Genomic DNA, 17,113 nt, shown 5'->3' with positions numbered 1-17,113 from the left:
GTATAAATATGCATTCTAGAAATTTTTTTATGACAAAAAATTTTCTGATATTTTTTTTCTTCTAATTTTTTAACAAATGAATGAAATAAGTTATATTAAATGGGAAAAGATAATTTTAGAAAATTTTTGAACCATGATAAAGGAATTATTTAAGAATTTATTGAAAAAAAAAATAAGCAAATAATATGATATGAAATTATCAAAATATTAATAACTATTAATTTCCATTCTAAATTTTATTTCACATAGTGACAAAAAATAATAGCAAACATTTTACAATTTCATTCTTAAAAGCTTTTCTTTGATGTTGTAAAAATGTTTAAATTAAACCCTAAGTTACAATTTTAGAATAGACTTATAATAAATTATATCCAAGTTTGCTATCAATTTATCAGATAGCAAATGATAATCAAAGCAACAAAATTTTATGGACAGGTGCTTCACTTCTGTCTGCTATTCTATGTTCATTTTAAAATTAAAAATTGTTTGGAACCAAAAATTAACTTTATTATTGGAAATGCTGATAATTTCAATCTAACTGAGTGATTGTAATGAATTAAAATGAATAATTGTATAGCAATTTAAATATATGGAAATTCTGAAGAAAGTATAAGTAAGTAAGTAAGTAGGCAAAGAATAAAACAGGAAATAAACTAACTTGCCAGCTGTTCTCAATTTCAAAATGTGCTATGAAATGAAACGATTTACAAATTGTGAACGGGAATTCACTTTGAATAATATACTTTACTTTAAATATTTCAATTGCAATTCTGTTTTGTTATGAATTAACAAAATTTTATTAAATTTATTAGTATATATCAATGAATTGAAAATTTGAAAGGATAAAGAAAAGAATTTTGGTATATCATCAAAAAATTTTAATTTTTTAGCTAAAAAAAAATGTTTTAAAAAGAAAAAATAGAAAGAGAAACACTTGATTAAAAATTATTTATTTAAAATTTTAATTCAGATAATTTAATCCAAAGTAAAATTATTAACAAATGAGTTAGATCAATCAATTTGTAATTATTATTTTGTTTTTTTTTTCTACTAATAAATAAGTAAATTATTATTGAATTACTCATTAATAGTTAATTAATAATAAATTTTGCAAATTAAATGTCACATAAATCATTGCTATTCATGTATAAATTATAAAAATTTTGATTGTAATTTTAAAATTATAATGAACAAAAAAGTAATAAAAATATTAGAAATGGTCTAATTAAAAAAAAAAAAAGTTAATTTTGAAAAATTGAAAAAGATAAAAATTAAGTATTACATTAAACATAGAAAGTAATGCATCTGAATAACTTTTGCTTACAATCTTTTCATCTCTTTCACTTTCTATCACTTCCCTTCTTCCTCTTTTTTCTACCATAATTTTTAAATTTTGATAAAAAACAGTAATTTGATTGAGTGTATAATATAAATTACAAAATTATTTACTTTGTTTTTTGTTACACAGACACATACATACACACATACACACACATACATGCATGCATACATACATACATACATACATACAGGAAATGAAATGGTTGTTTCAAAATAAATGGTTAAGCGGAATTCCGAACTACTTAAATCATTTCAGGAATTATATCCGACAGTGCTGTGTGAGAAGAAATGATAGTTCTAACGACAGAACTACTAGTTAGATGTTTTACACTCTCAGAGAGAGGGAGAGAAAGGAGAGAGGGAGAGAGAGGAGAGAGGGAGGGAGAGAGTATAGTTGTGTTGTAATAAAATATCAATAAATATCAACAATTGTCTTAAAACATATATGTTTACCTTCACAAAGTTCACTTCAATGGTATAGTTAAAACGAGCATTGTTAAACCATTCATTCATACATAAATTAGTGATAATTTATTATCAAAGAGAAATCAGTATTATTTAATAATAATTTAAAAAATTTATAAATGATTAAAAAATTTGAAAAAAAAAAAGTAAAACTAACTTCAAAAATTATATCAATACATTCTTGAGCTAATTACACAATCAGTTTGCTCATTCTTAATTTAGAACAAAGACAAAAAAAAAAAAATTTATATTATCAAATGATTTAATTATTATTTATCAAATGAATTCATTTCTAACAAAAACAGATTAGAAGCTTAAATTGAAGTTACACAAAAAGAAATTAAAAGTCTAGATTGAAGTTTATAATCTTCAATTAAACGAATATTAAATGGAATGATACAGATGTTCGTTAAGATATGAAAAGAAAGGGAGAGAGAGCGAGAGAGAGAGAGAGAGAGGGAGAAGAAAATTGAAGTGTTATTAACTAAAACTATTTTAATTCATCAAATTTTTAATATGATGAATTAAAATTAATAAAAAAAAAATTGCATTTAGGTTATAATACATAATATTAAGTTAAATAATTTTTGAAAGAATAAAAAAAAAAAACTTTTTGTCTTCCAATCTAATTTTCATCTTATAGCTATAAATCATGTGAAATCTCATACAATTTTTACTATTAAATGCTAAACTTATTCTATTCTTTGTTACAATTTAATTTCTTCTTTTTCAAAAAAAAAAAAATTAATTAAAAAATATATGTAAAAATGTTAAACAAATTTTATCACAAAGATGTATAATTATTGCACATTTCTAATGTCTAACTGTTGTAATACTTTTAGAACACTTGTTTAATAGCTTCTACTTTCTTAGCAACTTTTGAAAACAGAATTTCAATTTCGTTATTTCAAACATTTCCTCTTTTTATCTCATTCATACATACACACATACATACACATACACATACACACACACACACACACACACATACACACACATACACACACACACACACACACACACACACAGACACACACACACATACACACAATTGGGGAACGAAGAAAGAATTGAAGTAAAGATGTGAAAGTTTTTAAGGAATATTTTTCCTTCTTCAATTTCCTATCAAAATAATCAGAAATTATCATGGGATGATAATTTCACTCGATGTTAGCTCTTATGATTATACTACTACTACACTAATAACTAAATATAATAAATATTAAGAATGATTACTGATGAGAATGTTATCAGGAAGAATGCAAATAAAAAGATTAGAATTGTTTGAAATTACCAAATATATATATATATAAGTTTAAGATCATATGAAACTAAAAAAAGAATATTTAATAGTAATTAAAGTAATTTCATTGGCAAATGGCAATATTTTTAGCATAAATTTAATTGCATTATGTTTGATAGCGTAAAATGATAGAATGATTAAATATCATCATAATTAATTAGAGAAATAATGATGAAATTATCTGAGTTATCTTTCTAATTTTATTTTAAAACTATCCGAATGCAATTCACCTCAAAAAAAGAAGATTAGACGTAGATTACTCTTTTATTGCAACAAGAAACAATTGGATAAATGTTTGCATCATAACCCAGTCATGATGACACAATACAATTATTTTCCAGATTATGTTATATTCACATTTGATACACGATGATTTATGAGGTGTAGCATCAGGTGAATTGACTGTGGTCTGAACTTTAGGTCATACTCTTATGTGGGTTATTTATTTTTGTTTTATTTAAAGGATTTACTTCAAGTTACTTCAATTAGTACATCTAGATTCGTGAAAGAGGTAGCAAACAGATCAGCAATTAATTTGAAACACATAGTTATTGACACAGTTATTGACTTTAGCGATCTCGTTGTATGATATATCGCTTTTCCAGGATCGATGATACAGGATTATGAGATTATACGGAAATTATGGGATGGTCGTATTCCGGTGCAGTTTGTTCTTGATAAGCTGGAATTCATTCAGTGTTCAGCTAAACCATTCTGTGTTAGTTTTGTCTTTTCTCTCTCTCTTTTTTTTTTTCTCAAAATTTGCGTTTAAAATATAATTTTGGACAAAAAGTTTTGAAATGTACTTATTAATTGCTACCAATACATCATTCCTTTGATGCTATCTGCTGTTCATCGTAAAATGGTGCATTACTAGTGTAGTATATTTTAAGATATAATTGTAACTGAAGTATACTGTGACAAAACACCAGTAAGAAATTGAATGTGTGGTTTACATGAGTATGTCTGGTAGCATAGCAGATGAAGCAGTTATTATCTTTATAAGTTATGCAATTTCATTGTTTTTCAGAAATGGTAAACTTTTTTGTTTATTTTCAGATTATGGTTCCAAGCATGACTTATTTTCCTCTAGTTTTACCACGGGTTTTGCAGTATTTTGTGGCTATTGTTGACCATTTTGATGCGGATTCAGTATGGCTACGGTACAACACTAAACCATTGAAATGGTATTTGTTTATTTTTCTTTTCTCTAAATTTTTACATCTGTAATCTGGAATATAATTCATTAATTTTGCTATGGATTGCACTTTTATTTACATCATCACTTAGTTTGAATGATTTTTCAATGTTATTTAGGATGAAATATGAATTTTTGGCACTTTAACGGCTGGAGTTCATATTGATTATTTTAGGCATTATCCAGTAGGTGTCTTGTTTGATTTATTGAAAGCGGATGATCTTTTACCGTGGACTATTGTGCTGAAAACCAAGGTTTGCTGTCTTTTTTGTATTTCTAGGAGATCCATCTTATGGCAGTTCTGGTCTGCTTACTAATATCCCCGTATTTCGGTCTATGTAATTGTTAAGTTCTCTGCAATGGAAACAGATTGGCAAAAGAAAATGTGTTGTTGACAGTCACTTCATCTCATGGCTTACGTCAGGACTCTCCAAAGGAAGTGATGCGATTCAGGGGTAATGACTTGGAGAGCTCATACATTCAGTCAGTTAAAGAAGCTGATCAACTGAAGCACAAAGCTAGGGTGGTCAATTCAATGAAGGTTGATGAACATCGGCAATTATGGAGCAGTATACTTCATGGTCAGTTATTTTCGATCTTCGGGATTTTTTTTTTATTATTTGCTGTTCTTTTTAAACAATATTTACTGATAGTTTGGGAGCAAAAAGGGAGTGGAAGAAGAAATAGTGTTCGTTAAGTCATCTCCCAATTCCTCAGAACGAAATCTAAATTGTGAGTTGCTTGATCACTTTATAATATCAATTTGTCAGAGTTATTTGTTTGACTGTCTTGCTTATTGCAGACAAATTTGATGAATTTTGGGCTATAAATAAGAAATTGATGGAAGCTAGTGAAAGTGAACCCATACTACATATTCCTATTCGTATTTATCAGGTAGCACTGATTCTTTTTTTCGAATAGTTGCATATTTCTTATGTAGTCTTGCTTGCTAGCTAGCTTACCTGCATATTAAGCAGTAAATGTTGAAATGAACTGAAAATGTACTGTGAAGGATGAAGTAATGAGAGCATCTTAAAATCTGTTATACCATTCTAGGCTACAAATATTATCGGTAAAAAACTGACTTAGCTTTATACCATACTGTTTGATCTCTCTATATTTTCATGAGCTGTTTTCTATTTTTTTTTTTTTGATTAATTGTTTTGTCACAAAATTTATCTTTTTAGGTCGATTGTTCTTTTCAACAACCGCTAATTACGCCTTTTGACGAGTCTGATCAAGCACGTACTATTGCTGATGCACTCAAAGCTGTAAATATTGACACTCAGTTACCCGTGATCTCTCATGGTATTAAAATACCCCCAACAACCCCACTTATTTGGATGGTACAGAATTTTTCATACCTTGATAATTTCATTCATGTTGTCGTTCTCCCACCTTCAGCATAACAGCACAATGTTCTATTACTTAAACTGTTTATATCTGTATCATATTTTAGTCAAGCTTAGTATATTGTAGCAAATCCAACAGAAGACGAATAAAATTTTAGTAATAAAGTTTGTTTTATAAACACATTTCTTTGTTTTAGAAATACATTTCGAAAATTTCGAGATGTCAGAAATTTAATAACCAGGACTCTGCATCTACTGTACTTGTTAGCAAAGATGGACATCTCATACCTTGCAATAATATCTACAAAGAAAATGATTATTCAACAGATGGAATCCGCATGCCATATAACTTGTTTATGAATAGAGTTGGAGTAACTGAAGATATTATCATCAGTGATTGGTTATAAAAAAAACTGAATTTTAATAACACTGATAGCATTACAAAAAAATAACTATGAAGAAATGAAAAAATAATAACTGTGAATGAATACTATGAAAAAAAAAAAATTACAAACAAAATTATAACTATGGGTTTTTTTTTATTGTTGGTATAATATCGTTTAAAATTTTGTGAGACTGAGCTTTGAATGTTTATATATGATTTTTGTATTTGTCTAATTAGAAATAGAATAATGATGAAATGAAAACAGTTTTCATACTTAATATTCTTTGCAAACTTTACAAAGATAAGAGAAAGCAAACAGAACAATGGTATTAAATGGATGAAAATAAATTGATGGAAGATATTTAAATTTTTGAGATGCTATTCGTGAAATAAAATAATTGTAGGCGATAATTTCGTTTCATCTTATATGCTTTTGGAAATTAGAATAAGGATGTTTAAATATCTCATCTTCATCTACGAATAAACTTACGACGAAACAGGTTTTCAGTTATTTCAGATTTATAAATCATCTAAAACTAACAAAACAAGTACTAGTCTAATTACAACTTCGTCTAATTAAACAAATATTTTCCATTTATAATTTGTGGTATTATATTATATAAAGAATGGTTTACAGATTTCCATAGGTTTAGTAGTAACACTTAAAGTCTGAGATTTGCTAAGGTAGTCAGATTGTATTAATGTATATTAGCATAATAGTAAGTAATTTGTCATATCCATTCTACACTTCAGATATTTATTCAATTTTACTCAGTAAATGAGCGAAATTTTCCGTCATTAGATCTATTTTTCTAAACAATAATAAATTGTGCGATATTTTCAGCATTTTATTTCAGAACTTACAGATAAATCATGCAGATATTATCGTCATTTGAAAGTAACATCAAACTTGGTAATCATCAATTTTAAACAAAAATTGATCTAATAAAAAAACATTCGAGCTTTGTTAACTTATATATATATATATTTTTTCCTTTCAATAAATTGCTATACCAATAATATTATTGTAATAATAGTAATAAAAATAATATTAGCAAATTGTAATTATATTTCTTATTCCTCCATTACAATTAGATGCATTTTCTTGTGTGTCATTTTCACGTTTATTTACAAAAAAAAAAAATTTAAATCAATAAAATGTTATCCAATTTTTATTAAGTGATTAAATATAGTATATATGTATATGTTTGTGTATGTTGGATATTGAAATTATAGATTTTAAATACGAAATTACTTATTTTTTACTATTATTTCCACAATTATTACAATTTTTAGGAATCTTTTTTTTTTGTTTTATAATATCTTTTTTTCAGTTATTTCTTTAGTTATTTTCAATTAAATAATCAATTTCTAGAAGAATATCCAATGTTCAAAATTTGAATTACTTTGAATGTTATTCTGATTAAAATATTATTTGAGCTTTAGATATTAGATTATTTCCTCTTTTGCATCAATTGTTGTTGTCAGTAATTTGTTGACAATTGAAATATTTATTTGATAATTAGTGTTATATTGATTTCCTCTTTTGTTTTTTTTTTTTTTAAATTATTGAAATTTTTAAAAGATATTTTCTACAGAGAGCTAATTACTACATTCCATATCAACATTTATTTGCATAAATAACATTTCACAATTTTTTTTATTTTTATATATAAGAAATTTTTAAATTAATAAATTGTTCTTTTCTTTTTTTTTTTTTTTTTGTTTTTATGTATTTTTAAGTTAATAAATAATTGAACGAAGAAATTAATTTTTTGTTTCTTTTCTTACAATAATATAAGTTATCTTTCAATATGTTAAAATATTGGCATTGTTAATCATTTCCAATCGATCTTTACCAGTAATGTATCGTTTCTAATATCTGTAATTAATTACTTTTAAGATTAAAATATCTGTAATTAATTACTTTTAAGATTAAAATTAGTGACTTTTGCAAATATCATTACTTACTGAATTGATCGAGCGTACTTTTTGAAATTGCAATTTAGCAGCTGTTCGATAACGTAAAAAATTCCACGGGATAAGCAAATTTTTCTTTTCTTTTTTTTTTTGTTTCCTTTCTTTCTTTTCCTGGGTGAAACTTTTTAAACAATTGGTATGTTGTTTCTTTTCTTTTCTTTTTTTTTTTCTTTTTAAACATTAATTTTATTTTTTGTACTAAATAACATTTAAAATGTTTGTAAGATATTTGCAATGAAATTGCAATTTGAAATTCATTAATTATTTTTAATTGATTCATTTGAATTCATTGAAATCGTTGCAATGATTTTTTACAGTTAAATTCAAAGATCATATTTTAAATTATATTTAATTTTATTCTTCTTTCATCTTATGTTGAAAAATATTATTCATCTACTAAAATTAAAAAAAGAAAAAATTGCTTTTTCTTTTTTCAAATCATTTTGTTTCAAATCAGTTCAACTGCTCAATCATTCATTTTTTTTTTTTTTTTCATTTTAAAACTTCTTGATAGATTAAATATGAAATAAACAATTGATGGATTTAATTGAAAAAGTTCATTGGTAAACAATAAAATTAACGTAATATCATTTCAACCTTATAATGGTCAAATGCATTTCGTTGTGTCAACTTTTAGAATTATAATTTAGGATAATTTAGGCTTAAAATAATTTAACTAATTTAAATTAAACATATAAAAATTTTATTAATTGTAAAAAAAATTATTTCTTTAGAAATTATATTGGACAAATCAATTAAAGTTTATATTTATAAGAAATGAAAAAAAAAAAAATGATATAATATATGTATATGTTCAGTTTAGTTGATAAACTGTGAATTCAAACGATGGAAAGATAAGTGATAGTAATTTGTCAATTTGATAGACAATAGTAATGACAATTCCAAAGAAAAAAAAAAAAAGTAAATTTCAATTACTATTGTCTGGTTTGCAATGAATAATTGATGTTATTTCTGTTTGAACTTATAAAAGTTAAAAAAAAGCACTTCCACAGCATATGTTGACAACAAATTCAGCCAGTATCTTCCCTTTATCTTCTTCCTGAACAGTAAGCTTAGAAATTTGAAATATAATTTTACACATATTTAGTTTTTAAAATTTTAAATAATTTAAAAAATTTTTTTTTTGTATTTTTGAAATTAATTTTTTTTTTTAAAAAAAAAGCAATTTTATAGGAATAAAAGAAAATTATATAAAAACTTGTAAAAAATAATTTTTATAGGAATAAAAGAAAATTATATAAAAACTTGTAAAAAATAATCTTTGCTTTTTTTTTTTGGAATTAAAAAAATTTGCTTTACAAAAATTTTAAAATTGATACAAATATTATCATTTAAATGCTATGTAAATCTGTGAAAAGAAAAAAAAAAAAAAAAAAAACATTATTTATTTATTTTTTTTCTGATATTCAATAAAAATAAGCAAAAATTATTATTTATGTTTGTTTTTTGAATTTTCTTTTTTCTCCAACCATTTTTAAATTTATGATGATAAATTTAAACGATACTTTATTAAATGAATTTTTATTCAAATAAAATTTTATCTAACTATTATATATTTCAGATAATGGATAATTATAATAATAAATTGGAAATAATATTTAAAACTATAATTTTATTTTTACTAATCAAATGGACTGTTTGTCAAGAAATGCTAGAAAATGCTCGTTGTAATCAGTATCCCAATCGTGGTACTTGTGAAGATCGCGGTTTTACAACCAAATGGTACTACGATCGATACGCACATCGATGTCGAGAATTTCACTACGGTGGTTGTGAGGGCAATGATAATCGTTTTGATTCATTTGAAGGTTTTTCTTTTCAATAAATTTGCAGTATGAATTAATTGATTACTGCAATTGCAAGCATATAAAGCAATTTTTATAGTGCAGAAATGCAGTAAATGCAAGTTCATGCAAGTTTTTAATTATACTTTTAAAAAATAAGTTTTTAAATAAAAAATTTTTAAATATAAAAAGTATAATATAGCATGGTAATTTGTAATTACTTTTAAATAATTAAAATTAGTCTATTAGAAGAAAATTAGTATTATTATTATTTGAAATTTTGATAATTACTAAGCAATTTGTTATAATTGTAAATTATAATTCATATTTATCAGTGAAATGATATGAAAATTAGTAATTGCTTTAGCATTTTCATCAATTTTAAAAATTTCTTTTAACAAATTTTTTGCATTTATTTGAAGCTAATAATTGAAATATTGAAGAAAAAAAAAAAAAAAGAAATTTTTTGTTTTACAAAGCAAAAATATTTCATTTGTAATTTGAATTTAGCAAAATTTATTTATGGTTTTTATTTATTGTTAATGCATGTTCAAATTTAAAACTTTTTTTAGAAAAATTAATTCATTAAATTCTTAAAGAATTTAATTAGTTAATGGAGAAAATTAATTTGAGAAATTCTCACAGATGGTAAAATTTATTATTAATTTACATATAATAATTAAAGATCGGATAATCAAGAAAAAAGGCTGATTTTTTGCATTTTTATTTATTATATTTTTTGTTTATCAAAAATTTTGATAAATTTAAATTGATCAAACGATCAATGTTTACATTTTTATGATTAATATTTTATCTAATTGCAGAATGTAACCAAGCATGCAGGTATCAATCCTCAGATGATCCTAGCAGACGATGTATTTTACCCCACGATCCGGGTAATTGTGATGGTAATTTTGAACGTTGGCATTTTGATATGCGAATACGGCAATGCGTTTGCAGGTATATTCAAAAAAAAATTTTTTTTTTTTCATTCATTTTATTTCATTTAAATTTCTTAGGTAATCATAAAAAGAAAAAATCCAAATAATTACTACTAAACTATATGCTTAATTAGAGTTTTCTTATTTAGTATAAATTGACTGAAATAGAATTAAAATTAATTTATAAATTTGTGAACTACTCTGTTGTTATGGAAATTTGGGAAAAAATTCAAATATTATTCATTAATAATTTACAGTATATTACAAAATTTTGTTGAAAATATTTCATACATTATTTTGGAAAGTTTAAGAATTTCAAAATTTTAATATTTATTATAAATCTAAAAAATTATAATTAAAATTTTAGTTGGTGGTCAGGTTGTGGTGGTAATGCTAATATGTTTTACTCTTATACGCACTGTATGTCAATTTGTGGAATTTATGCAGATAATCGCACTTCCGAAACAAAAATGTCATTTCGTCGTTTCATTCCTGAATCAAAAAGTAATCAAATTTATCGTGTAAGTAATTTCAGTATGGAATATTTGATTTGAATTAGAAGAGGAAAAAAGTTTGAAATTTGTTTCATAACTTGGAAATATTTGATAATTTTCAAGAAAAAATTTTTCACAGATATATGTTTGAATTCTATTCCTCAAATTGTGTCAATTTTTTTTTCTAATTTACTTGTTTTCTTCCATAATTATAATATAATTTTCTTTTAACTGATAAAATAAACAGATTGATTAAAATGGATGGTTAAAAATCAAATGAAGAAGTTGTTAAAAAAAAAAAAGAGATAGTGAAATTCTAAGATGATTAAATGCAAAGTTAAATAATTTTTAAATTTTATTTCAGAGATTTGCAGAACTGTTTTTTTTTTTTTCATTTTTATTTTTTAAAAAATTTTTTTCAGCTCAATGAAGCTATGCCAACAAGACAAGGACGACAGTACAGTAATTTATTTGTAAAATCACCGAGTAAAAATGATAGAGAATATCAACGAAAACAACATAATAGATTATTAGCCGAAAAGATAAGATACTCTCCACATTTTCTCAGATTTTAATTTTATTAAAGAATTGTAATTATTGAAAATGAAAATCTATGAATCATCTTGATTGGAATACTTTTTTCATATATGAAAATGAATGTGAAAAATTCAAAATGAGGAGTAAAATTTGAATTTGAGTTAGCTGATTGAAGAAAAATAAATAGATGATCAATCAATACAAATAGATCAAAATAAATGTTTCATAAAAAAAAAAAAAAAAAAGGAAAAAATAACTAATATTATTCAACTTAATTTGATATATACAAAAAATTTGTGTATATTAATGACTTTTTAATAATTTCAGAAAATGCAAGCAATGAATGCACGAAACGATCAAAGTGGTGGTGCGCAATTGGCTAGAAGATATCAATATTTGCTACGATATAATCCATCTCAACGTTGGAGAATGATTTCAAATCGTTTTAAACAAGAACCAAGACAGAGATATCATAGTCAAATAATGATACGAAAACGTGGACGGATGCAAATACCGCAAGAACGTTTAGAAAAAGTAAGAATTAACGTGACAGGCGGGCAAATCAGTTATTCAGGATCACGAGAAGTACCACGAAATAGTCAAATTATGTCACAAAATAATCAAATTCGAATGAACCAAACAACTGAATCATCTGAACATCTTCGTGCAAAACAAATGCAAATTTATGAACGTGCACGTGCTGAAGCTTTACGTGAACGTAACAGACTAATAGAACAACGTCGTCGTGATGAATATGAACGAGCAATGTTATATCAACAAGAATTGCAACGATATCAGCAAGCTCTTCAATCAGCGCAAAATCGCATACCAAAAGAACGAATAGACGACAAAGAGATTTGGCGACAACAGCAACAAGTAGCAGCACAAGGACAGTATTTGAATTCAAGAAACGATCAATCCTTTGGTGAATCTTCATCAAGAAATTTTAAAACATCTGAAGAAATGAAACATGCAAAGTTAAAACATCGGAAACTTTTAAATTTTGAAAAATTAAAACAGTTAGAAAAAAATCGAAAACTACTAAAAGCCACCTCAAAAATGCATCAACATTGGTGGTGGGCGCAACAACAACAGCAACAACAACAACAACAAAGGGAAAATTGGTCAGATCAGATGAAGGTACCGGAGAGAGATAATGGGAACGAACTTGATTCAGAATACGGAAAACAGCCAACGTATACAGCTCAACCCCAACGTCAGCAACAAACGCCATCTTATCAGACTTCTTCAGATTCATATCAGGTGCAAGGTCAAGGTAAGTAAAAAGTAACTATGTATAATGATAAGTGTCATCAATGAATCTTCAAGAAAAATGTTTTAACTTAATTACTGTTCAGATTGTTTTTTTTTTTTTTTTTTTTTGTTGTTGTTGTTTGTTATTAACTTTATGATATGATTTGCTAGAGTCTATGAAAATAATCTCTCTTATTAGACTCTTAATTACTTCAAAAGATCAACATGTGCACCCGAATAACTTTGAGAATAAGTGGAAATGGTAAAAAGACGTGAAATTAATTAGAAGACATTTGAATTTAACGTGAATTTAATTCAGAATGCTAAATTTTTAGTACGTGACCTGCTGGAAATTCCAACAAATCCTACTAACACTGAACTGGAAATGGATCAAAGTGTAATCGATCAGTCAGTTAGGGAAGGAAATTGGCATCGTAGTGAGGTGCAACCGGATGCTGAACGTTTTCCGTTTGAAATGATTGTGGCTGCAGATCGCGTTCCGGATCGTCAGGATGCTCATTTTGCAGAAACAATAAGTGCCAGTCCATCATCATCATCAGTTGATGATGATGTTCAAAAGAAGCAATTAGTTACCATTGAAGATTATGAAGATGAGAATTATGCATATGATCAACAAACTGAAAATGAAAATGGTAAGTTCACGTTTACGTTCACGTTCAGACGTGTGTCATTTTTTTTTTTTTTTATTCATATATATTTTTAGTTTTACATTTCATTCCTAACTGTATAATAATCAACTATGATAGTAATTCTTAATTCTTACTACTTTAAATCTTACTGAATTTTTTTTTTTCCTTTCGATTTTTTATATCAAATTTCTAATCTTAAAAATTCCAACAAAAATAAACAATTCAATATTTGTTTATTTAAGCATAAAATTTTACAAATTAAAAAAAAAAAAAGAGAGTATTTCTGAGGAATAATGCATTTACAATATATTAATGCATAATACTATAAATTCAAAAAAAAAAAAAGAAATTAAATTTTAGAAGATCAAGGATCAACTTTTTCGAAACATATTCCAGCAGAATTTGTTGAAGGACAATGGGCATTGACAATAGCTGTACAACCTACTTTACCTTCCATATTTACTTCTCATTCAACCATCGATGAATCAATGAATACAGAGAAAATCATTACAACAACAATGGAAACACTGAAAAAAAGAAAGGAATCAGATGCAGAAATGGATATGATAGAGATAATACCATCTAAATAAGATAAATAATCATTTGAAAATTTTAAATAGAAATGATAAGAGAATTACTCTCTCTTTTGGCATATGCAATGATAAAATATAAGAATGATCAACTAATGATAGAACTATTAAATAAATTAACTAAAGATAAAAAAGATTATCAATGATTAAAGATTACACTGATAATTATACTGATTAAAAACATTCAATAATACTATTAAATTAAAATTCTCCTATGAAATGCAGTAAAATTAGCTAAACAAATAAATGTTAAATTAATAGTAGAATTTTTATAATTTCAAAATTGTAATAGAAGTTTAACATAGATTTTTGCATAGGATTAAAATTCAAAAATGAATAAACTCATTTCTAAGTTTAAAATTATTAAAGTATTTATAGAGAAAAGGATTAGTGATCAAGTTACAGGGTAACTTCAATGTATACTTTCACTTTTTAAATTCATTCTATAATTATTCTTACTGCCATTATTTATTTATTTTTTATCTGTTGGATTGTTCTGATGTACTGCCAAAATTTATTGTTTCAATTATATGCATTCATACCAAATATTTATAATATGAATCATTCATTAATATATGTGAAATAAAAATATAATAGCATATTGCATTTCTATATGCGTGAAAAATTTACAATTGACGTACGTGAAGCTTTTGACGAATTTAATTGATTGATTGATTGAAAGATAAATTTATTGATCAGTTTGCTTAATAAATTTTTGATAATGCATTGGTAAATGAATTACTGATTAAAATTGAAATAACTTGCTTAAAGTATTGTTATTATTATAAGTGAGAAATGAAGTAATTAAGTATATTCTTTTATTTAATATTCTAATTAAGTTTAAATTAAATGAGAATTTTAAACAAAAAAATGAAATAAATTCAATTTCTAATATCATTTGATATATTATTGTTTTCATTAAGCAGTTGAGTAAGCACAATTGTGATAACTAAAAGAAAATAAATAAAAAAGGATGATGAATTACGTAGGTATTTTTTGTTAATTAATTTAAATTTGTGTCATCTAATTAGCATTCATTTCGCTTTCTTTCTTTCTTTCTCTCTCCCTCTCTCTCTCTCTCTTCCGCTCCTTTTTTTACTTTTATTTATTTGATCTTCACAATTATTTCAATAATTTGGTAAATTGAACTAAAAGCAAAAATAGTTCAATTGTCAAAGATAAGAATCAGTGAATGATTAAAATTATAATAATTAGCTGATAACAGTTGATTAACAGCAAAAATAACTTCAAAAATATATAAATTATCAATCCGAATCTTTTCTTTCTTTTTTTTTTGTATTAATGTAATTTTAATATTTATTGATTTTTTAATAATTATAAATGTTTAAAATTAAAAAAAAAAATATTTATTGAGAATAATTTCTGAGAGAGAGAGAAAAAAAAGATTATCTTTTATCATTTTTCTCTATTTCTACTAATTAATCTATCGATGATTTATGTTTCATTTTTTTTTTTTATTTTTGGTAATTTAAATTGATGACATATCTTTTGTAATAATAATTAAAATTAAATGATATATCTTTTGTAATAATAATTTAAATTAAATGATATATCTTTTGTAATAATAATTAAAATTAAATGATATATCTTTTGTAATAATAATTAAAATTAAATGATATATCTTTTGTAATAATAATTAAAATTAAATGATATATCTTTTGTAATAATAATTAAATTAAATGATATATCTTTTGTAATAATAATTAAATTAAATGATATATCTTTTGTAATAATAATTTAAATTAAATGATATATCTTTTGTAATAATAATTAAAATTAAATGATATATCTTTTGTAATAATAATTAAAATTAAATGATATATCTTTTGTAATAATAATTAAAATTTTTACAGAGTATTGAAATGGATAAAGCAAAAGCATTGTTTGCACAAAAATTAGTGCAAAAGGAAATTGATATGAAAAATTATAATTTACAACAAATTGCTAAATTATTGAAGGAAACATTTGATAAGACATACGGTATTGGATGGCAATGTATTATTGGTAATAGCTTTGGTTGCTATATAACACATTTACCAAATTCTTTTCTATATTTTTCTGTTCAATATTTTTCTGTGATACTTTTTCAAACAAATTTAACCACCGCAATAGTTTAAATATTTTGTATTTTTATTCGTAAATTATAAAGCAATTTAAAAAAAAAAAAAATAAAAAAAAAAACTACAACTTAAATAAAATAAAATCCACCATAAAAATATTTTACAATTTTAAATTATAAAGCAACTGTAAAAGAATGAAACAAATAAATAAACAAAAAAAAAAAAATACGATTTTTACAAAAATTCATCATAAAAATGATGTGAGTAGAATTTTCATATTTAGAAAGTCTTCTAAATTAAAAAAAAAAAAATTTAGAAAATTAAGAGATAATTAATGTTAAATTTATACATAAATAAAATTAGGAAATTAGGAATAATTTAATAAAAATTACACAAACCAATTTAAAGGAGAAATTTTAACACTTAAAAAGTTTATTTTAAACTTTTTTTTTTTTTGCAACGAAAGAATTTTTTTTTTTTTTGAGATTGTAAACATTAACATTTATTAGCATTTGTAGGCAAATAAATTTTAAATATTTGTCTTTTAAAGATTCAAAAAAGCAATGGCGCAAATATTTATGCTCCTTTTACAGTTATTATAATCGTATGAATAGAATAAATCACAACTTGTAAATTAATTTAAGCATAAATGAATACATAAATTACTTAATGTATGACATAAATAACTTCCAAATGAATTTAATAAGTAAATAAAAAATCTACTGAATAAATAAATA

General features: G+C 24.1%; 4 protein-coding genes across 6 annotated transcripts; all 4 read left to right on the top strand.

The window, feature by feature from the left end:
• Positions 1-3,540: 3,540 nt before the first annotated feature.
• On the top strand, positions 3,541-5,716 carry Bma-atg-5 (Autophagy protein Apg5 containing protein; the record flags this gene model as incomplete). 3 transcript variants are annotated; one of them, XM_043081481.1, is made up of 6 exons in its annotated part: positions 3,541-3,546; positions 3,729-3,827; positions 4,169-4,296; positions 4,483-4,561; positions 4,732-4,888; positions 5,495-5,535. In XM_043081481.1, 6 exons carry the CDS (start codon positions 3,541-3,543, stop codon positions 5,533-5,535), a joined length of 510 nt encoding a protein of 169 aa, XP_042937415.1. The 3 variants fall into 3 exon arrangements, with proteins under 3 accessions (XP_042937415.1, XP_042937414.1, XP_042937416.1); XM_043081480.1 differs by lacking the exon at positions 3,541-3,546 and adding an exon at positions 5,110-5,201 and having other exon boundaries at positions 3,720-3,827; positions 5,495-5,716; XM_043081482.1 differs by lacking the exon at positions 3,541-3,546 and having other exon boundaries at positions 3,720-3,827.
• A 3,977-nt stretch (positions 5,717-9,693) lies between these two features.
• Bm18146 (Uncharacterized protein) lies at positions 9,694-11,839 on the top strand (the record flags this gene model as incomplete). The annotated part of the gene is made up of 4 exons (XM_043081479.1): positions 9,694-9,853; positions 10,654-10,789; positions 11,138-11,291; positions 11,687-11,839. The coding sequence occupies 4 exons, from the start codon at positions 9,694-9,696 to the stop codon at positions 11,837-11,839; spliced, it is 603 nt and encodes a 200-aa protein (XP_042937413.1).
• Positions 11,840-12,131: 292 nt separating this feature from the next.
• On the top strand, positions 12,132-14,295 carry Bm8438 (Uncharacterized protein; the record flags this gene model as incomplete). The annotated part of the gene is made up of 3 exons (XM_001894963.2): positions 12,132-13,077; positions 13,391-13,708; positions 14,066-14,295. The coding sequence occupies 3 exons, from the start codon at positions 12,132-12,134 to the stop codon at positions 14,293-14,295; spliced, it is 1,494 nt and encodes a 497-aa protein (XP_001894998.2).
• A 973-nt stretch (positions 14,296-15,268) lies between these two features.
• Positions 15,269-16,433, top strand: Bm17738 (Uncharacterized protein; the record flags this gene model as incomplete). The annotated part of the gene is made up of 2 exons (XM_043081478.1): positions 15,269-15,280; positions 16,170-16,433. 2 exons carry the CDS (start codon positions 15,269-15,271, stop codon positions 16,431-16,433), a joined length of 276 nt encoding a protein of 91 aa, XP_042937412.1.
• Between the last annotated feature and the right edge of the window lie 680 nt (positions 16,434-17,113).

Source organism: Brugia malayi, assembly GCF_000002995.4.
Source record: "Brugia malayi strain FR3 genome assembly, contig: Bm_v4_Chr4_scaffold_001, whole genome shotgun sequence".
Taxonomy (NCBI): Eukaryota; Metazoa; Nematoda; class Chromadorea; order Rhabditida; family Onchocercidae; genus Brugia; species Brugia malayi.
This window is presented reverse-complemented; position numbering and strand designations above follow the sequence as displayed.